This window comes from Haliotis asinina, chromosome 5 (assembly GCF_037392515.1).
Source record: "Haliotis asinina isolate JCU_RB_2024 chromosome 5, JCU_Hal_asi_v2, whole genome shotgun sequence".
Lineage (NCBI taxonomy): Eukaryota > Metazoa > Mollusca > Gastropoda > Lepetellida > Haliotidae > Haliotis > Haliotis asinina.
Window position 1 is genome coordinate 67203246 of NC_090284.1, and position 20368 is coordinate 67223613.

Genomic DNA, 20368 nt, shown 5'->3' on the forward strand with positions numbered 1-20368 from the left:
ACATCTCGCCGACAGAGAGATCCTAAATCAACTAATTGCGTAGATTTTATAACGCTTCGAAGAGGAACTGGCTCTCATTACTTCCCCTCTTTCACTCCCCAAGTATTCAGTGAAATGAATTAGATCGACTGAGAATAATCGATTCTTACAAATTACAAGCAGACGTAGACTGACATAAAACTGATTGAAACAGAACATGTAATGCTTATCCTTTACAAATTCCGAGAATACGGTATCTCTCCCAGGTCTGCCTTAGGAGGCGAATGTAATGGATGAAGCGGTCAGCCTGTGTGTCGTCGTCGTGACACGTTGCTCATGATATCAACCACTAGTACATGGCGACTTGATAACTTGCGTCTTAAGAAGACAATTGTCAGATATTTTGGTACGATACGAGGGAGTGAATTTGGAATGTTCAGATATCTTGACGAGGTTTATGCGTGCCATCCCTTTACCACGGTAATAAGACCGACGAGTATGGATGCAGCACTGACATTTTGAGCCCACTTTAGGAGACAACTGGGTTATCCATGTCTCATAATTGTCGGGATAATATTGGAGTTATGTGCATACTTGCACAACGTGCTCTTTTGAAAATGTGTATAGTATGTACACATTAAAAATGTATATAAATATGTGTCTCTAGACACACGTGCAAGTATATAAACGTTGTCAGTTATGGGAAAAGGACATGTTTAGGATCTATGCATAGTTTTACATTGAACACTTTGATAAAACCACAAAGACAAAAATAACGCTGGAGTGTTATATATGGACTCATCACTATCACTCGGTGTGGCTGTGTCTATCTTACGTTATCGGCGTGAGGAGCATGTTGGTAAGATGCCCATTACGAGAGTCAGCTTGTTTATAGACATTCAACAACTCTTGGATTGTACGGCAGACATATCATAATCATTACCCTTTCTATCACATTATGTCTCAGCCTGGTTCCCTGGGTCTGATACGCCTGCGCTTTGTGTCGGAGCGTTAGCGCAGGTGCATCAAACCCAGGGAACCAGGCTGATTATGTCCTGTCTATTGACCCTAAAGCGACAATAGAAATTAAGGTGTTTGCTGTGAGACGTTTAATCATAGTCAAATCATAATCTCTAAAATCGGAGGCTAAAATCCAAGAAGTGTCAGAAACAGAAACCTGAAAAATGTCCTACATAATTTGCCTAACAATCCAATGTTTTTTTCTAGAGCATTGTTTGTTGCCCACTAATACTAATCATAATATATGGACATTGTATGCCTATGTCAACACATTTCTGGGATATCTGGCTGTAATTGCGCCGCGTCGATTGTGCGCCCCCGGACAATTCCCCTCACAGCCGTCAACAATATTCCAGGAAAGTGACTGCTGGGGACACCAGGAATGGGCTTTGTACCCATGAGGGAAATCGAACCCGCGTCTTACGCGTGACGGGCGAACGCTTTAACCACAAGGCTACCCAACCATCAACAACAGACGATTGGTAATCGGGAGAAGCTATAGTGTGTAGCAAACGTGAGAGTGATTTAACGGACCTTTTGGCAATATTCCAGCAGTATCATCTGGGCTTCAGAATTATCAATATGACGAGTAGACGCTTAACGACCGGACTACTATATCGCCCACATATAAGGAGTAGTTAACATGACAAGGTGGCTGAACCTTTTCCTTGGGGTATAATTATGATATAAAATACATGGAAATAACTGTCTGTACTTTTTCTTTGCCTGTACCTTGTCAACAAACTGGTTTTTGACTGGTTTCAGGAGTAGAAGAAATTTTTTTTTTTCGATTTATCACTGTATCATCACTGTATCATCACTGTATCATTACTGTATCATCACTGTATACCTCCGGAGGTTGAAAGACAATGTATGGACTTCAGTCAGATGTATCCTAATCCCATTCAATAGCAGAACCAACTTTTCTAAAACTCCCATGAAACGGTGAACACACATAAACAATATTTTTAGACAAAGGGATTCAAACATTGCCTTAGATTCAATATATCTCATATCTCAAAGCTCCACTTCAGAGGCACTTGAACACGCAAGGGAGTAGATCTGACTCAGTATACTTGATGTCCGCGAAGGAACTGTGGCTAGAATATGTCCCCAACCCTGTGGAAAACCTGAAGGAGAATGAATACTCAATACTGTTGTTTGCAACCCTGTTTTGACCCCGACTAAATGTGGTGTTCAGCACTTTGTTGCATTTAGTCGCTTGCGGACCCGAGGAGATCGGGTACAATTGTTTTTCAGTAACCCATGTTTGTCGTAAGAGGCAACTAAAGGAATCGGGTGGTCAGACTCGCTGACTTGGTTGACACATGTCATCGTATCCCATTTGCGCAGATTGATACTAATGCTGTGTATCATTGGATTGTCTAGCCGGACTTGATAATTTACAGACAGCGTTCAACAACAAGCAACCAACCAACCAATCCATCGCTTCCAACGCCGTGGGAACCACAAGTTATTCAATCCTAGTTGCTTTCAACGACGTGGGTTGAAAGAGGTTGTCTGACAATTCGTAACTACTCGTGATATTCCGTTCATGACTGAGCCTTGTGTATGCGCACACCGGCACGGAGATACAAATAGTCTGGTTCTAGTTCCAAGGAAAGTGTTGTGGCAAGAATCACATTTGAGAAACACTCTCACCAAAGTTCTAGTCGTTGCAGCGTTGTATTAGTACATACGTTCAATCGTTGTGTGCAAACCGTTCCCAAGAGGTTCAGAAAAAAATCTCTTTTCTGCCATAACACAACGTGTGTTGCTCTCAACATGTCGGTCTTTCGTCTGGTTAAGCTCATGTGCCAGAATGTGAATGTTTGTAATAATGCTTTTCACCACATGCACACTTGTACAGATGTGCTTACAATTGTAAAATATCAAACGTAACTTGTACTTTCAATCATGTAGAGAGGTTAAACTTAGTGTTCTGCGAGTACAGAAAGTTAACTTTGAATGTTTGAACATGAATACAAGAATATCCCATGTCCCATGGGAAAACATGAATACTAGAATATCCCATATCCCACGTTTTCACATATCCCATTGGAAAACATGAATACTAGAATATCCCATATCCCATATCTCATGGGAAAACAGCTATGCAGTCATTTCCTTCGTGAAAATGTTTCAGTGTTGAAAGTTGCTGATCCTTTAGCTCAAAGTTTAGTTCAAAGTGCTTTGCACAGTTTAGCGAAGTTTCAAAGTTCGGGAGCCGTCATTTTTATGCTCCGAAACGCCTTTTACTGAGCGCGAATTGATTGGTTTACCACAATTCTGAGCAATAATAGCTTACTATACGAGTTTTCCTGTAGGCCACGGAAAGAGGCGAGTAGTTACGAATAGTTCAGTGGCTTAAATGTGCGAGATTCACTTAAAATGAACATCTTGTCTGATCCAGACTCGATTATTTACACTGGCCCAGACAAGATTGTATAATATGAACCCTGGTGCGGACCCGATTATTTACACTGGCCCAGACAAGATTATATAACATGAACCCTGGTGCGGACCCGATTATTTACACTGGCCCAGACCAGATTATATAACATGAACCCTGGTGCGGACCCGATTATTTACACTGGCCCAGACAAGATTATATAACATGAACCCTGGTGCGGACCCGATTATTTACACTGGCCCAGACCAGATTATATAATATGAACCCTGGTGCGGACCCGATTATTTACACTGGCCCAGACCAGATTATATAATATGAACCCTGGTGCGGACCCGATTATTTACACTGGCCCAGACAAGATTATATAATATGAACCCTGGTGCGGACCCGATTATTTACACTGGCCCAGACCAGATTATATAATATGAACCCTGGTGCGGACCCGATTATTTACACTGGCCCAGACAAGATTATATAATATGAACCCTGGTGCGGACCCGATTATTTACACTGGCCCAGACCAGATTATATAATATGAACCCTGGTGCGGACCCGATTATTTACACTGGCCCAGACAAGATTATATAACATGAACCCTGGTGCGGACCCGATTATTTACATAAAATGAACCTTTTGGTGATTATGTTTCATATCTGGTTAGGATTATAGAGTTCTAATACCGAGTGCATGGGCAGGATATGCCATAGAGACTTGGAGTCCTTGGCACTAACCGATCCATTCGCCGAAACTATTTCCGTATATGCTGATTCGTTGAATGACAGCGTATAATAGCATATTGCTACCGGCGTAAAGGTCAGCCATTCTAAGTTTGAATAACATTTCCGTTCTCATTAATGGCCGTAATGTTTGTAGACGGTTTGTTAATTGGCTTTTTAAAAATACTTTTATAGGAGCGTTTTATCTCTGACGAAGTGCTAAATAAATAATAACGTATTTTTTTCGCTTGGTTTTGTTACTCGAATAACGCTTGTCTGTGTGGATATTTGGGGATGCAATGAATCTTTTAACAAATGTGTTAATGCAGTTTTTAGAAAATGATTATACTCCCGAAAAAAAACAAAATATTTTTTTCTGTGCGTATACATGGCTGCATTCAAATGCATACAGGAATGTGTATTCAAACCCTAAAATTACATTTTATAGAAAGTCTTTAATATCCAAACACAAACCAACGTGTTTCTTGTCTTATTGTGTATGTTAAAAGGTTGTAAAACTATTCACATGTAGCTAAAAACACTTGGCATAGTGACAGGCTGGGAGTGTATGAAGTGGGTGGGATTGTGGAAAGGGGAAAAAAAGCAATCGAATTATACACCTGCTTCTTACTCCCCCTTACAGTATGACCATGTTAGATCCGATGCATATTTAGTTTCTCCAAAGACTTGGTTGACGATATGGGTAATTAGATCTTCTCACTTTGGTCATGCTGCTAGAAGCCCAAACTGTATGGATTCAACAATGGAATCTGTTGATCAGAGAATGTTGATCAATGCTCAGAGAATGTTGATCAATGCTCAGAGAATGTTGATCAATGATCAGAGAATGTTGATCAATGATCAGAGAATGAACACGTTTTAAAGCTCAACATGTCAACATGTATTAAAATTTATATCTTGACTTTCACAAATTTGGGGTTAGTCTGACACTAAGAAGATGGTTCCTGGTATATTTGGCTGGGCATACAGTACAAATACAAATTGGGCCCAACATTTATTTTGTTTTCAGACTTGGTCTCTCTGCTCGGTGTTTTGTTTGACCGTCAAGGAAAACACAACCCCACTCAAAGGTGATCCAAATATGTCATGGTTATTTCAGATAATGTTGAATATGCTTTTGACACACGTCCACTCATGTTTACTCTAAGGAATGGGCTAGGTGGCCGACTTGTAGGTCACTTCACTTAATTGAATATAACGCATTCTCACAGGAAATGCCTTTTTCAAGGACACGTCTGTTGAAAGTGTCGCCAGGAACCAAACCGTGATGGTATTTTATGTGTGTGTAAACGGGGAATACTAGAAATTTCCAATAACTGACTGTGTGAAAGATAAAGTTATTAGGAATATGTAACCTAATCTCTCAGGCAAAAGTGTGTCATTCATATCTTAATCGCGAAAACAATTTGTGTTTATCTAAGATTCGGCCAAGTCACATGACGTCATATCTGACTACAGTCAGCCATATAGTATTATACCAAGCCCTACAGTAACACAAATCGTACTGTTTCTGTCATGTTCGATTATTTTAAAAAATGACATTTGCTATGATGATGTAATGATGTTTTATGTTTTCAGCGATAGAGTATTTACACCACGGTTGTCTGTAATATACGGATTCAGACCAGGGACACCAGTGCCTGAAAGAATGAACAGTGATCGCCCATACTGGTTATGATAACATCGTCCACCGGGACACTAACACCGAATGACTTGATGTGATGCTGGTCCGTTTTCCTGAACCTGGGCAGATTCAACCAATCTGCCAATATGGCGCTTCCCAGAGATCAACATTCGCATCCCTGTATCTCATCAAGTATGGTTTCAATTGTGTTATGACATTATCATCGATCCAGTTCGTGGAGGGATGATGATACAAAATATATGATTTTACTGGACGTATGTGCTAAACATGTACCAGTCTACAAACAGAGTGATCTTTCAAAGACCGTAACTCCTCACAACGATGTAAGATCACCGTAGAGCAAAGACCGCTTTGTGAATCACAGGTACATGTTTGGAACATTCGTCTACCAATATGCCTTTTGATCCATCCCTCCCTTGACGGGCCAATGAACATATTTCGTCCTTTAATCCACATGAGGTGAGGTACAGAACTTCTGCACTATCCGGTGGCTGGACAAGACCTACAAGTCGGATGTCGATATCCTTCATTATGCAAACATTCATGGCGTTACTCACTAATATGAATGTCCATGTGCATGTTCATCATTTAAGACAATTTGTCACAAAAGAATCTTTATTAAACATGTCAATCCTTTTACACAAAAATAAATAGTATACAATGGGGCACGGCAATCAGTTCATCGGTTTGAGAAGAGACTTTCCATAGCGGTCGACACATAACGTATTGCCGATGTCGAGGTTGTACTGGCACACGTCGTAGCCCAGGTTGTGGTGGTAGGCGCAGATATGTGCCATGGGGCACACAGTGCTAATGTTGCACATCTGGTAAGGCATACAGATCCCGTCTACACAAATTCCATCCGGGCAACCGAAGTTACAGTGCGTCTTGGGATAGCAGATCTTGTGGTATGCGCAGTACTCGTGAATACAACAGCCCTCCGAACAATATCTATACTGAAACAGGAAGCAGAGATTGTTTGAGTATTGTTGTAAAAAATATACTACTCACAAAAAGGTTAAGCTGAGCAAAAGATGATTTATGATATTTTACTATGGAATGTACTCCTCTTTTGTCCTTTGTTTTAGCATGAAGAGGATATGGAGCTGGTGAAAGTTTCAACCTTGAACCTTAATTCTAACGAACCGGATTCAATCTCAGTGAAAAGGAGGGTTAACTTGATTAAATCTATGAGGAATATTTGAAAACATGTTCACGAAAAGGAGCGAATATACAACGGCGATCAGAATGTATGTCTCACCAAGAAAATGATGCAAATACAGTTATTTTTATGTTTCATTTTTCTACACATTATCTGTCCCCCTCAAGCAAATTGGTTATCTTATGTTTCAGTCTCACGATCCCCATTGCGTTTGACCTTTTATCGTATACTCTAAAAACTTGCAATAATATTCCATCATAAACTTCAGGAAACAAAATATGCAAGAGACATTTTGTGAGTCTGTGATAGATAGAAGTCCGCTAGAGTTAAACTTATATAATAAAGCGCACAATAAAGTAATTTGAAACTACAATCGCTTGTTACGACTCCTCTCTTCATGTTTGCTGAAAGAGCTTGTTTGGAGACAATATCTGGACACAATGTTTTTGAAAGATTAACATAGGCGTGTCCTTAATAAAACACCTCCGATAAAAAGTCATCCAACACTACACTGAACTTATTTCATATATGTGATATCATCTGAGTGCATATCGTTATTCAAGAGGTACCAAATGACGGATCGTTTTTCATTTCCATTCGTCAACAATGTGCCCATGAGAGTGCCGTCTGTCGACTTGTTGGTGACTGGGCACATGAGAAGATCATGGATATCCGAATGAGAAATTCTGACATCAACTAGTTGATGGGTGAGTACACAGGAAGATCTCAAGGCAGTGGATAAGCAAATATGAAGATCATCCGTCTACAAAGTGATGGATGAACGCATGAGAAGATCGTCCGTCAACTGGACGGGTGAGTTCGCAAGATCGTCCGTCAACATGTGAAGTGTGCAGTACTACCCCGACCACGTCATCATTGTTATTTTGATCTGTTATCTGCTCTATAACGATATCAGTTTTCTTTCTAATGAAGGAATGTGAAACAACTCATGTAAACCACTAGCAATTTTCTTTGTAAAGACAATAACAGGATGGGCATACACATTGGGTGTGAGTGACGATTTTTCAGTTCCAGGTTCCCAGTTTGGAAATAAGGAAACTTGCCACATGTTTGGTCATAATTGTCAGGGAAGTAGACGAATTCGGCATGGCTCTTCATAATAAAGTTATTAACTGCATTGCTTCCACTTTACCTAACCTGTAAGCGATCGAAGACTGCGAAACCTCCTTGGTTAATGTTCAGTATTATAGATGTTAATATATTAATATTATTGATGATAAACCGTCCACGCAAATCTAATGTTACTTTCAGGACACCTAAGTCCATGCATCACATAACCGCAGTCCAATATGGTTGTGGCATTTACACCAGTGCACCAACACTACTGCCCGCTATAGGTCACTATAGCTACAATACTGATGAGCTCGCGTTTCTAGAACATGTCACCAGATATCGAAGCGCATCCAAGTTTGCTAAGGTATACACAGAAATATGAGGTTTACTTCATAATGAAACCAACCTGCAGCACCGTAAGTATGGTAAAATTGACCATGAACTATACCTCTTGCCAGGAGGGTCTGCCTTCCACCTCATTGTAACGCCACCCTGGTTATTATCACATATACCCGCTGGAAGATAGGTGCATTATAACCAGGATGGACTGTATTCAGAACCATTCGTAACTACTCGTGTCATTCCGGCAAGCCGGATGGCCTTCTTGTAAGTCACGGAAAGAGGCGAGTACTTACGAATATATTCAAAACATCACCAAAGACATTCCATTGCACCATGGCGGCTGCTGGTTTGTTTCAAACACTAATGCCGAAGGGTCTACTCGTAATTACGGTAATCAGCAATAACAAATACCACACTCGTAGTTCCTGTTACATCGTTATTGACATCCGATACTATCTTAATTTTCAAATGAATATAGCCTATATACCTACTAGAACCTTCATTTGTGATACACTACTCGAGCCATTCATCAGAAGCTCTTTATCATTTCGAGCGAAGGAGCTATCGGATTTCCCCTTTATACTTACTTTAAAAAGCCGATTCTCAAATGTCATTAAATATGATACTACTGTCTTTATTGGATTGCAGCTAGATGAAGATATCTTAGTTTCTCAAACCAAATCTCATTTTGAGTATTTGAAGTTATTTTCATTTATAGGAAGAGTAATTGTAGTTACAATATCAACTGTCATGACGGTACCGGAGAGAACCAGTTCAATGCCGCTGACAGAAACAATGCTCTCCGTCACTTTGAAACTGTTATGTCGCCATCTCGGCAATGGTGTATTACTATATATAACTACACATCAGGTATGTGTTAGCTGACCCTCTTGTAAACAACAAATGGTATAAACAGCCGGCAAACTGATTATTCGTGACTGAAAGTGAAAGGAACAAGAAATAGATATTAAGCGGCGATGGATGTAGCACGTGCACGGGGAGGGGTGGGGGTGGGGGTGGGGGTGGGGTGGGAAATGCAACTGTTCCTCCAATACAATTACAGGAAAAAATGTGAAGGGGTGGGGGGTGTTGGTGGAGGGGGTGGTGAGAAGGATGAAGAGGTGCACACGGTGAGGAACCGGTTATGACATGTATACTATTATATCTGTGGCCTTGGATCTGAAGTTTTGCTGTTTTTCGGTGACAGTCTCCAGCCTAGTATCGTTTTGATGACTTATATGATAGTTATATGTCAGCCCGTATTTTCGCTGCTTTGTTTGCTGAGTGCTTTCGTTCTAGCGCCATGGATTTGTATCAGTGTGACAGAACGACGTCATCAATATTCAACGACACTTAGCAGCAACACTTAAACCACTGGATGAGAGGATCCACTGGCCAGTAATCTCAAACACTGTGCATGTCCAGCTCCGGACATATGAGGATTACTGGAGCTTACAGCTCAGACTCACATGACATGGCCAGATGTCACGATTTCACCTAGATTGACACATTAAAATGAACCATTCTCTCTACTAGGTGAAAGATGAAGTGTTCATAAACTGCTGTACAGTGTAATCAGTAAGAGAGTATAGGCATAATAACATGGAAGTATTTGAATCACTTACCCTAGTGTTATGCGATATGTGAAAGTATCGCAACGCCCGCGACCTGTAAGCCTAACATGTTTGTCTCCATGATTAAACTACGGTTTCTCCCTTTTGTGCGTTTCGATTTGCTATGATCAGTTAAACATACTAATATTATGAAAACTATAAGGTGTTGCAAATACTGTTTCCTATGTGTACATTTCAAAGGAAGGGGAAACCGATCGAACGATATTGGCACTGTGTAAAAATACTTTTTTGTACACCCGTGACAAAAAATTGAACTGACACAAAATCGAAGCATCGATGTTATGATCAATATGGACCTATATTATTTTCGGATGGAAAAACAGCAAATCGAACAGTATCACAGCGCTGTAACTGTGACGATAAGATTATCTCTAGGTGGCAATACATCGATAAATCGTTTAAATCCACAATGAACACTCTATACTGTTGTCTCAATTGTTAGTCAATGTTGCATCAATCAACACATATATGTTCCACAATACAATATATAAATTCAAATCCAAACTTATAGGCTGAACGGTCAACCTGTATAAACCGCACTGCAACGACCAATGGATAGACGACAAGTCATATCAATATCCCGCGAAAATATCGATTAAATACAACAATCAAAGAGAGCTGTCAGCAACATGTGTAGGTACACAAAGGACATTCCCCTGTATATATTTCAATCCAAAGGTCACGTTGTTTGTCTAGACACTTTCATAATGTCAAACCAGAGCTATATCCTTTACTCTCTCGCGGTCATTTCGAGTAGAGTATCAGACAAATGCTGCAACTGACCGAGGGTTGGGGATTCTAATGTCTTTGACTCGACTGATCACGTGGGATTGTATCCCGAATATCGTGGCTCGTTGTTCATACTGTCACTCCTTGGATTGCGAAAGTGTTGGAATATCAAAACGTTGTCCTGTGATCATGTGAATCGCTATGGTACGTCAGGTAAACGTAAGACATCTTAACAGAAAGGATTGGCCACGCTTCAGCACAAAGACGTACATGTACTATGTAGTAATACCACGACCTCTGTACAGTGACATAGGTGTGTTCTTATCCTAACTCAAACATATGGTGACGTCTTCTGTTACTCACCTTCTTTAGAGATACAAATATAACAAGTAACATTTACATACATCTGACGATAACAGGCGATAACTCTCCCTATTATTACAGGTAGATAAAGACATTTGTTCCAATTAAACAGTATTTCAAATTTATTCGATATATTATTTCTCTAATAACATAGGGTGTCCTTGGCATAACGATGCTGTCTGTCATAACAGGACTAAAAAGTAAACGTTTTATGATCTAAAGAGTGGAACTTTACCAGAAATCACTCAGATTTCTTTTTAGTTGAAAAGATATCGAGAGTATTGCTATGCACTAACACATTTCGCCTTTGTATATGTAGTCAAGTGTATTTAATACGAATGTGATTTTATTAGTGTTTTCTTTTTATTTTATTATTTTGCTATTTTCTTGAGCAGCAAAATAACTCATAAATTAGACTACATAATATATTATATTTACAATTAATGTTTACTGAGTACACATGAAAAGACACCACTTGAAAAAAGTCAATATTTAAGTTCAAATGAACTTCAATATAATTTGTATACAACAACAACACTACAGTGACGTCACCCGACATGCCAGGTGCGAGAAATGCGAGAATTTCATGTTAACTGTAACGCTAGGCAGTTTTTCGCAAAAACGCAACATTTTGCACGCACACCACGGGAAAAATGAATTTCACTCTGACTTTGTGCACACATTGCCTGTAAAAGCATGTGAATCCGAATAAATTTTCACTTCTTCACTGACACTTGTGAAACGCCGACACGATGCCACGACTTACAGCCCCTGAACGGGAACGTGCCATGGGCGTGCTTCAAAATGGCGCCAGCACCAGGGAAATTGCCAGACGACAACACTGCGCGCACACAACGATCGCATGACTCCATCAAAGGTTTCTGCACACGGGGAGCACTCGGGACCGTCTTCGACCGGGTCAACAACGTGTGACAACGGCACGTCAGGACCGTCAGATCGTACGGGATCATGTCCGAGACCGAACACCTCCAGCGACAAGAACGGCTGCTCAAGTCCAAGGACGACGTGGATTCATTCACCCCAACACCGTACGGAACCGTCTGCGAGCAGCAGGCCTGCGTGCACGACGTCCTTATTTCGGCCCCATATTGACGGATCGTCACAGAAACCAGCGTTTAAAGTGGGCAAACAGGCGCCAGAAATGGCGGCTACGACAATGGCACGGTGTCAACGTTTCTGACGAGTCACGATTTCACTTAAGGAACGCAGATGGCCGTATAGGTGTTTGGCGGAGACATGGTGAACGTTATAATGCCGATTGTGTCGTTCGGTCGGACCGTTTTGGTGTGCAACCGTTATGGTGTGGGGTGAAATAAGCTACCGTCACAGAACCCCTCTATATATCTGCAGAGGAAGGGTGAACGCCGTCTACTACCAGGACCAGGTGTTGCAGAACCATGTTGTGCCAACACCACGATGTCCACACGTTCCAACAGGACAACGCTAGGGCACATACTGCATGGGTGCACAGCAGAACATCCCCGTGCTTCAGTGGCCAGCTCTGTCACCCGACCTCTCCCCTATCTTATGGGATGAAATTGGACGACGTCTTTCACGTCGACGCCAGATGAACAACATCCGAGAACTTGAGGTTGCCCTTGTTCAGGAGTGGAATGCTATCCCTCAGAACACTATCCAGAGACTCCATGCGACGACGATGCACCCGTTATTGACTTTCCTGTTTGACCTCTACACCAGTTAAGCCTCTCTCGCACATTAACATTATCGTGAATGAAATTTAATGATGTTTACATGTCTTCTTAAATCATTCATTATCTCAAATGCATCATAAGTATATACTTCACACATCAATCCGTGGAGCTATTCCAGATTTCGTGAGTGGTGCGTTTTCATATGGATCGAGTATATTAGAAAAATATTGATGTTACTGCTGCTACAGGAATGGCATTGTGTCTTCGTGTTGATTACTTCAATAACTACTCATAAATATACTGGACATCATTAAGCCTCAAAAAGCTACTCAAGAGGCCTACACACAATTATAAATGTCCATACATTGAATGTACAATAACAACAATAATAACCATGATGACGATAACAATGGTGACAACTATTCTCTTTCCATCATGCACAACAGTCATGATAAGGCAATGATGATAAGAATAATGAGTGGGTGAGTGAGTGAGTGAGTGAGTAAGTTTAGTTTTACATCGTTTGTAAGCATTTTTCCAGCAATATCACGGTGGGGAAACCAGACACATTGGACCCGTGTCGGAAATCGGACGCGGGAACACGCTTTTACCACCAGGCTACCCCACCGCTTACAATGATGAAGACAACGATGAAGACAATGATGATGACAGTGATGATAATGAATATGTCGATGGCAGTGATGACGGCAATGATGATGATGACGACATATAAATTTCGTTCTTGTCCCACACACCAATCGGACATATTCAAATCACATCATCATTTCTACCCACGTCAACGGATCAGTGTATACTCGCCTTTCATCTCATCTCAACCGCCCCCCTACTGCTGGAATATTGGTGAGTGCGGCGTAACACTAATCTCACTCACTGTTAATCTCATCACCATGGAGAGTATACAGCCCAGTTGTGAGGCGGCAGTAGGTTAACCGTGACATTAGTCTAATCCAAACACAGTACCGTAGTTTGTATGCAGATTTGGTGAAGCCATTTGTGATCATGTTTCCCCTGCCCCTGAAAATGCCGCCAGTCCCCGTGTCTGCCATCGCCGGACTGTAGTTAACTATAGTCATTAGGACTGGTGTATCGATTCATTACAGGGCCGAATGTGAAGTGCCAACCTCTGACGTATAGAGTACATGAAAGATTCGTGAGTAAGTTGTATGGATTCCTTGACATTAGCGTGTTGCAATCCGAGCGTCGCCATACTATCGCTTGCAATTTGCAGTTTCTTGTGATTCGTGAGTCCACGCCATCTTGTGTGATGGAGGAAATGGTCTAAGTGCCGACTTAATCCACGCCGTTCTGTCAAATCTTTGATCATAATGGACACAGAGTAGTATTTTTACCATCAAAGCTCCGTGATGCAAATAAAAATACATTATTAGGACTATATAGTTATGAATACATTTCACGGGGAGGTGACATTAAGGGTTCACATCACGTGATTCAACAATCCCGGATGAATAATCCTGTTAAGATTCCATCCATGTCGGATGAATTCTTGCCATACCCTATCTCTGTGTTTGCCTACCTATCTTCCTTGAGTTTATCCAATTAGTTCTTTTCATTACCATCCCTCACTCCCCTACATAACCACATCTGTCTGGGACATACATTGTGTATTGTGTCTACGTAGTATTGATATTATCTAGACTGCATGACAATGTATCAATGACAATGACAATGTATCTCCGGTTAATCCTATCAAGTTACGTGTAATATTACGTGTACTTTCTCATCTGTAGGCTCGTCATTAAGTGTTCGTAGGTCACCGAAGGCTCGGGTTCGATCCCCCACGAGTACATTGATCGCGAAGCCCATTCTGGTGTTCCCGGACATCACATAGCTGGGATATTGCTAAACGTTGTGTGAAACAGTCCTCGCTCACTTACTTGAATCATATACCAGATTTCTCGCAACATAATCTACCATCACCAGAATCACTTGTTTAATTTAACAGATTTCCTCAACAGAAACTATAATCACAAGACATCTCATCTACCATTTTCCTGCAACAGAACCTGCAGTAACCAGAAATACTTGTCTTATCGACCAGATTCCCACAACAGAAACTACAGTCACTAGAATTACTTGTCCTATCTGCCAGATTCCCGCAACAGAAACTACAGTCACTAGAATTACTTGTCCTATCTATCATATTCCCACAACAGAACCTACAGTCACTAGAATTACTTGACCTATCTGCCAGATTCGCGCAACAGAAACTACAGTCACTAGAATTACTTGTCCTATCTATCATATTCCCGCAACAGAACCTACAGTCACTAGAATTACTTGTCCTATCTGCCAGATAGTAATGGAGTAATTACTTGCCCCTTTTTTTCTACCAGATTTTGGCAACAGAACGATCATTCACGGCTATCCCATCACTTCACCACTTTTACGTTGGTTCGGCAACTGACCATTACTTAATCCTCACCATTCCTTGTGTGTATACCATTCAACCATATGACATTATCAACTTGACTCTGCTACCCTCTAGTCTTTATAAGGTTTCACTAACCTAGTGATTACAGCATTAACCCGTCATGTCGAAGGCGCGGGTTCGATTCCCCACGTGCGTAAACTGTGTGAAGCCCACTGGTAGTGTCCCCCGCCTTGGCAATGCTGAAATAAGCGACGTGACGCCTTACAAACACACCCCTACGTACGCTGTGGCATGTGAATAAACCAAACAATCACGTGATGGATGAGAAAAATCAGTGATGGCACCTTCCTGATTTTCTGGAACAAAAAAACGATGTTAATTTTGAAATACGTCTGTGCTGAGTGCAAGTGATTCAAACAGACCAGTGCTCGAGCATGTAGTTGTGCTGAAGCGGTGAAGTGCCATGTAAACAGTGAATATGACATCTATTATTTATTGGTGCGTTACGTATCACTGTTCAGGCGTTCATCCATCCGGCATCATGTCGACGGTATCATCAGCGCGTCAGTCATAGCCGACTTCTTCGTCACAGGTGGAAGAGAGCTCTCTGTGAAATGTAGACTCTGTTGCTAGGTTACCAGACGTCTGACCTGATTTATTCAGCTTCACAGTAGAAGTTTCCTCTTAAATATATGTTATTTTCTAAAATCGACTGGGCTCGCCCCGGGACATTTTGGCATGCACGTACATCGAAGGAAGAAGGTGAAACATCGCTTAATTTCATCCGTACAAAACGACGATTTAAACATATAAAATGAGTTGCGAGAGGGAAGACATTTGTTACAATATAAAATTACTCAAACGGACGCACAACAACCGAAATCAGTTACCGAATGAAAAGTGGTGAAGGTGATACTAGGTTGTCGAAATTTGATTTCCATTACAAGATATAGCCCTGATTCTTGTATCGACACATCTGCATCAGTGGGTGCGACCACTTAAACACCCCCTTAACCATGTTTAAAATCATGCTTAAGAATATTGGAAAATGGGGGATGGGGTGGGGGTGGGGTGTGTGTGTGTGGGGTGTGTGTGTGTGTGTGTGTTATTGATGTCACGGAACTTTGTATATAAATTTTAGAGGAGGGCGGGGGTTGGGGGGCTGGGGCGTGGACCTCGCGTTGTTCATGTTTCCCAAAACAATCATCATCACACCCCCTAGCGACAATTTATGAACGTTACCTTACGCGATGTTTTTAGATTGCTCTTAGAAAAGCAGGGCATTCTCCTTTTCAAGAACACCCGGTGTTTCAAATAATTTTCAAAAATATTTCACAATTGATACCGATCATTTGCCGTCCATGACCTGTATCTGTTTTGTTGGATAATAGAGAATGATTATTCTTTAGCATATATAAATATATTTGTATTGTGTATGCTGCTGATATGAGATCAATGGTGTATGTGGATATTTAAAAACGGATACCCTAAGGTTATAAAAAAGGATGTTGCTAAACCTTTTTCCTGCATATAAATATTTATGCATGCATTTATAAAAAAGGCATGTCAGCGTTTTTATCAGATAAACAGTTACCAAGGTAATTGGAACTTTCTGCAAGAATCTGATGTATTGTTCTGTTGTTCTTGTTCTCTCCTCAATACATCATACATCAGATTAAACCTTCAGTTGAAGTGTCTCTAAACCCGTCCTGAGCATCTGCTCCGTCTCTGATTCGAACCTCCCGTCCCGATCGAGACCATTCATCACCATGGCTCACAAAGAACCAACAGCAATAGTGTCAATCCCGGCCGGCAGGTGGCGCGACAGTACACGGAGATGAAGTCGTATTAGACTAACTACTCGACACACTTGTTATATCCTGTTTGGAGCCGATTCTAATCAACGAGTGTGATGCTTGTGGAATGTGTTGCCCAGGGCGCCGATAGGTGGCAGTGTTGTCAAGTTTATAGGCACTGGTTGTAATGACGTCATGACCATGTTCCCATGGCATATGTCGCTTGGGGTGGTCAGTTTATCACAAGATCCTCTTTTGAGCATATATTGGACCCTAACTTGATCAAAAAGGCCCGGGTTCTTTTTCCAACTGTTGTGGAGCCAATTCGTGACATTGCCAGTCATGATATATTGCAAACACGTGATATAAATTTATCAGCCAAAGGATTCCAATACTAGTGTGTCAGTCATGCTAATAAAGTTTACACATGTCCTCGAATCCCAGCAGCGAAGATTAATGCTCATGCATGATGTTGATCACTGGATGTTATGGTCCAGAGAATATTTACAGACCCACCATACGGACAGAATGTTGCTGATTGGGGCGTATAACAACAAACGAATTTAACAAACAGGAGGTGTTATTAATGGATAGACAGTTTAAGCTGCAGGAAATATAGACTGCTATACTTAACATAACAGATAGTGATCGACGGAACGGAAATTGATACGGTTCATGTAATACGAGACATCGAATTGTTTCTGGCGCCATTCCTATTTTCTGCTGAAAATGAAATAACAAAACCAATTAAATCTGGTAATAGGAACCATTCGGTTAGGTGTAAGTGTGATTACACGGTCTTACTATCTCTCTCCATATTGGTAATAGGATTGTAATTTTGTCATCTATAGTCTCGAAGCGGCAGGAGAAGGGTGCGTTATTGCATGCAGGAATACATTACGCTCACGTTGATGTCGTTACTTGCCTTGACGACGCTAATCACCGAATACGACACCAGCAGTCGCCAGTCAGTGATATACAACATGCGGCTTCACGCGTTGACAGTAACGACATCAGCGACATCGGTTCATGAAACACCAAGGAACTATTGACTATTTGGCGGTGAGAGTGTGTGGTTCCATGTAGCGTATGTACTTACGAAACAATATATTTCATCGCAGTATGTTTTACAGTGAAGACTTCTAACACGGGTCTGTCCACGTAATGTTTCCTGCATGCCTTCGTGGCCTATACATGCATATTCAGTGTCGTGCTCATGCATATGTTATGTTCTTGCATGGCTATTACGAGTCTAGAAAGATCCGCTTTGGGAAATGTGTCCCTAATTATGTACCGACCACGCACGTCCGCCGTGCTCTTTAGTAGCTGGCCAATCTAGCGACTAGTACCGTTAATTTCCATTATCCAAAGTAGTCATAATCTCTCTAAACTGTAGTCAGTATATATGATCAAGGCCCGTTGTAGAAACCAATCGTAGCGCTACTACAGACGAAAGTCTATGTTACGGTACAGGAGGTACGGCAATCGTAGCTCCACGACAGGTTTGTGAAACGGGGCATTGGTTGCAAAGATTTAAGCCTAAATAAGTATCCAAACTGTTCAGTATCTGCTGACACAAAATGTTAGTGGTCGTCCAGGCACATGGGGCTCCAGGACAACACCGAAATTACAGGAACTCCAGGAGCCTACACCCTCGATCAAAACGCTGTCCAGGTTCAGGTGGCCAAAGCATCAGAAATCGTCTGCTGCCTCGGTGACTGCGTGTTGTAGCGTCGTTAACAACTGGACACATTCTAGCCACCCACATGGGTGTTAGAGAAACCACTGAAATAGCTGCTGGACTCGTGTAATGTTTTCTGATGAGTTCATTCCTTGCTTTCCGTATAGGCGTGGTCGTGTCTTAACGAACGTCTTCTTGAGCCATTATGCCGGATTTAGGCGTGGGTCTGTAATGGCTGCATGCGGAATTAATTATAAATAATTATAATTATTATAATTAATTATAATAATTATTGCTGTCAGGAACCCTCTATACCACATGGCAGGGACATGGAGCAATACTGACAAGACAACACATTCCAGCCAAATATGGTGCCATCTGCGCGCTCTGCTGGACTAAACGAGGCATAGTCTTTCAACACAATAACATTGCCTCGTCTATGAGTCGAGACTGTCGAAACGGACCTCCAGCGACAACACATCAAGGTAATGCCATGACCAACGAGACTTACTGCTCTTTCCCGTCTGGGACATGACCGACAAAGACATGACCGACAAGGACATGACCGACAAGGACATGACCGACACATCCAGCCACTACCGGGCCAGAATCTGAGAAAGAGGTGGACGAGACTCTCATCAGGATTTGACCGTTCCATGCAGTATCAACAAGTCTGACAAATCGTAGGGGACATGATCCGCTATTGATCAATTAATATCAGGTTCATTTATCTTGCCGCCACCAGCCTCTCGGTCATTTACTGTGTGGTTTGTTTACATCCTTACAATATACCGGTACCAAGTTTTGACAGAAAGCTCCCCAAACAATATATCAACAATATAATGTAAAGACATAACAACTTTCAGCAGGAAGTCCTTCCGACTTTGATTTGTCGTGATGGTTTAACTATGTAATGTGGAGTGAGGGGTGCGGGGGTAGGCCAATGGTGAAAGCATCCGCTCGTCACGCTGAAAGCCGTGGGTTCGATTCCCGATATGGGTGCAAAGTGTGAAGTCCATTTCTGATGCTCTTGTCGTGTTATTGCTGGCATATTGCTGAAAGCGGCGGAAAAGGATTCTCAATCATGTTATATAAGACTGCATAAAGCTAAACTCTCTTAGTAATATGGAAGAATCCTTAAATTCGTTTGAGTGGTATATTATAAACCGTGATGTCATTTTTATAGGTAAACAACTGACTCATTGTTGATTTTGTTAACATGCATATTTTTTCTATTTTCGAATGCCATAACAACATCTCCCTCTGTTGCCATTTACATGTATATTTATGAGAATCAAATCGAAAAACAAGGCCCTCGTCCTTCAGTCTGTAACTTGCCACTCCGTGTAAACCATTGCCGGCAATTGTCATTCCTGAAAACGTATTGCGTGTACTTATATTCACAACCAATCGATTTAGTCACGAAATGTATAGACTGTTATGAAAGTTGAACTAAAAAAAAAATACAATGTCGTCGACTGCATTATCAGAACATATAGCATGAAAATATTGCTATTCTGCGCTCTATGGTACGATGTTTTTTGAGAAAATAATGAATTAAGAGGTGATTACAAATGCAAATATAATAATAGAGGGTGTCTTACTGTACACAAAACGTGACAGAATTATAAAATCGGGCTCTTTGAACGCAAACAATTATGTTACTTCACAAAATGAGTTAGTAAACTGGTTTCTATGACGCGTTTG

At 41.3% G+C, this 20368-nt stretch overlaps 1 protein-coding gene across 1 annotated transcript in view; it reads right to left on the reverse strand.

Moving 5' to 3' along the window:
* Nucleotides 1-6431: 6431 nt before the first annotated feature.
* The window catches only part of LOC137284546 (uncharacterized), a 44035-nt gene continuing 30098 nt past the window's right edge, over nt 6432-20368 (reverse strand). Inside the window, exon 3 of the mRNA XM_067816389.1 lies at nt 6432-6750. Within this exon, the coding sequence (XP_067672490.1) occupies nt 6469-6750 (282 nt within the window). The 3' untranslated portion in view covers nt 6432-6468. The remainder of the gene's footprint in view (nt 6751-20368) is intronic.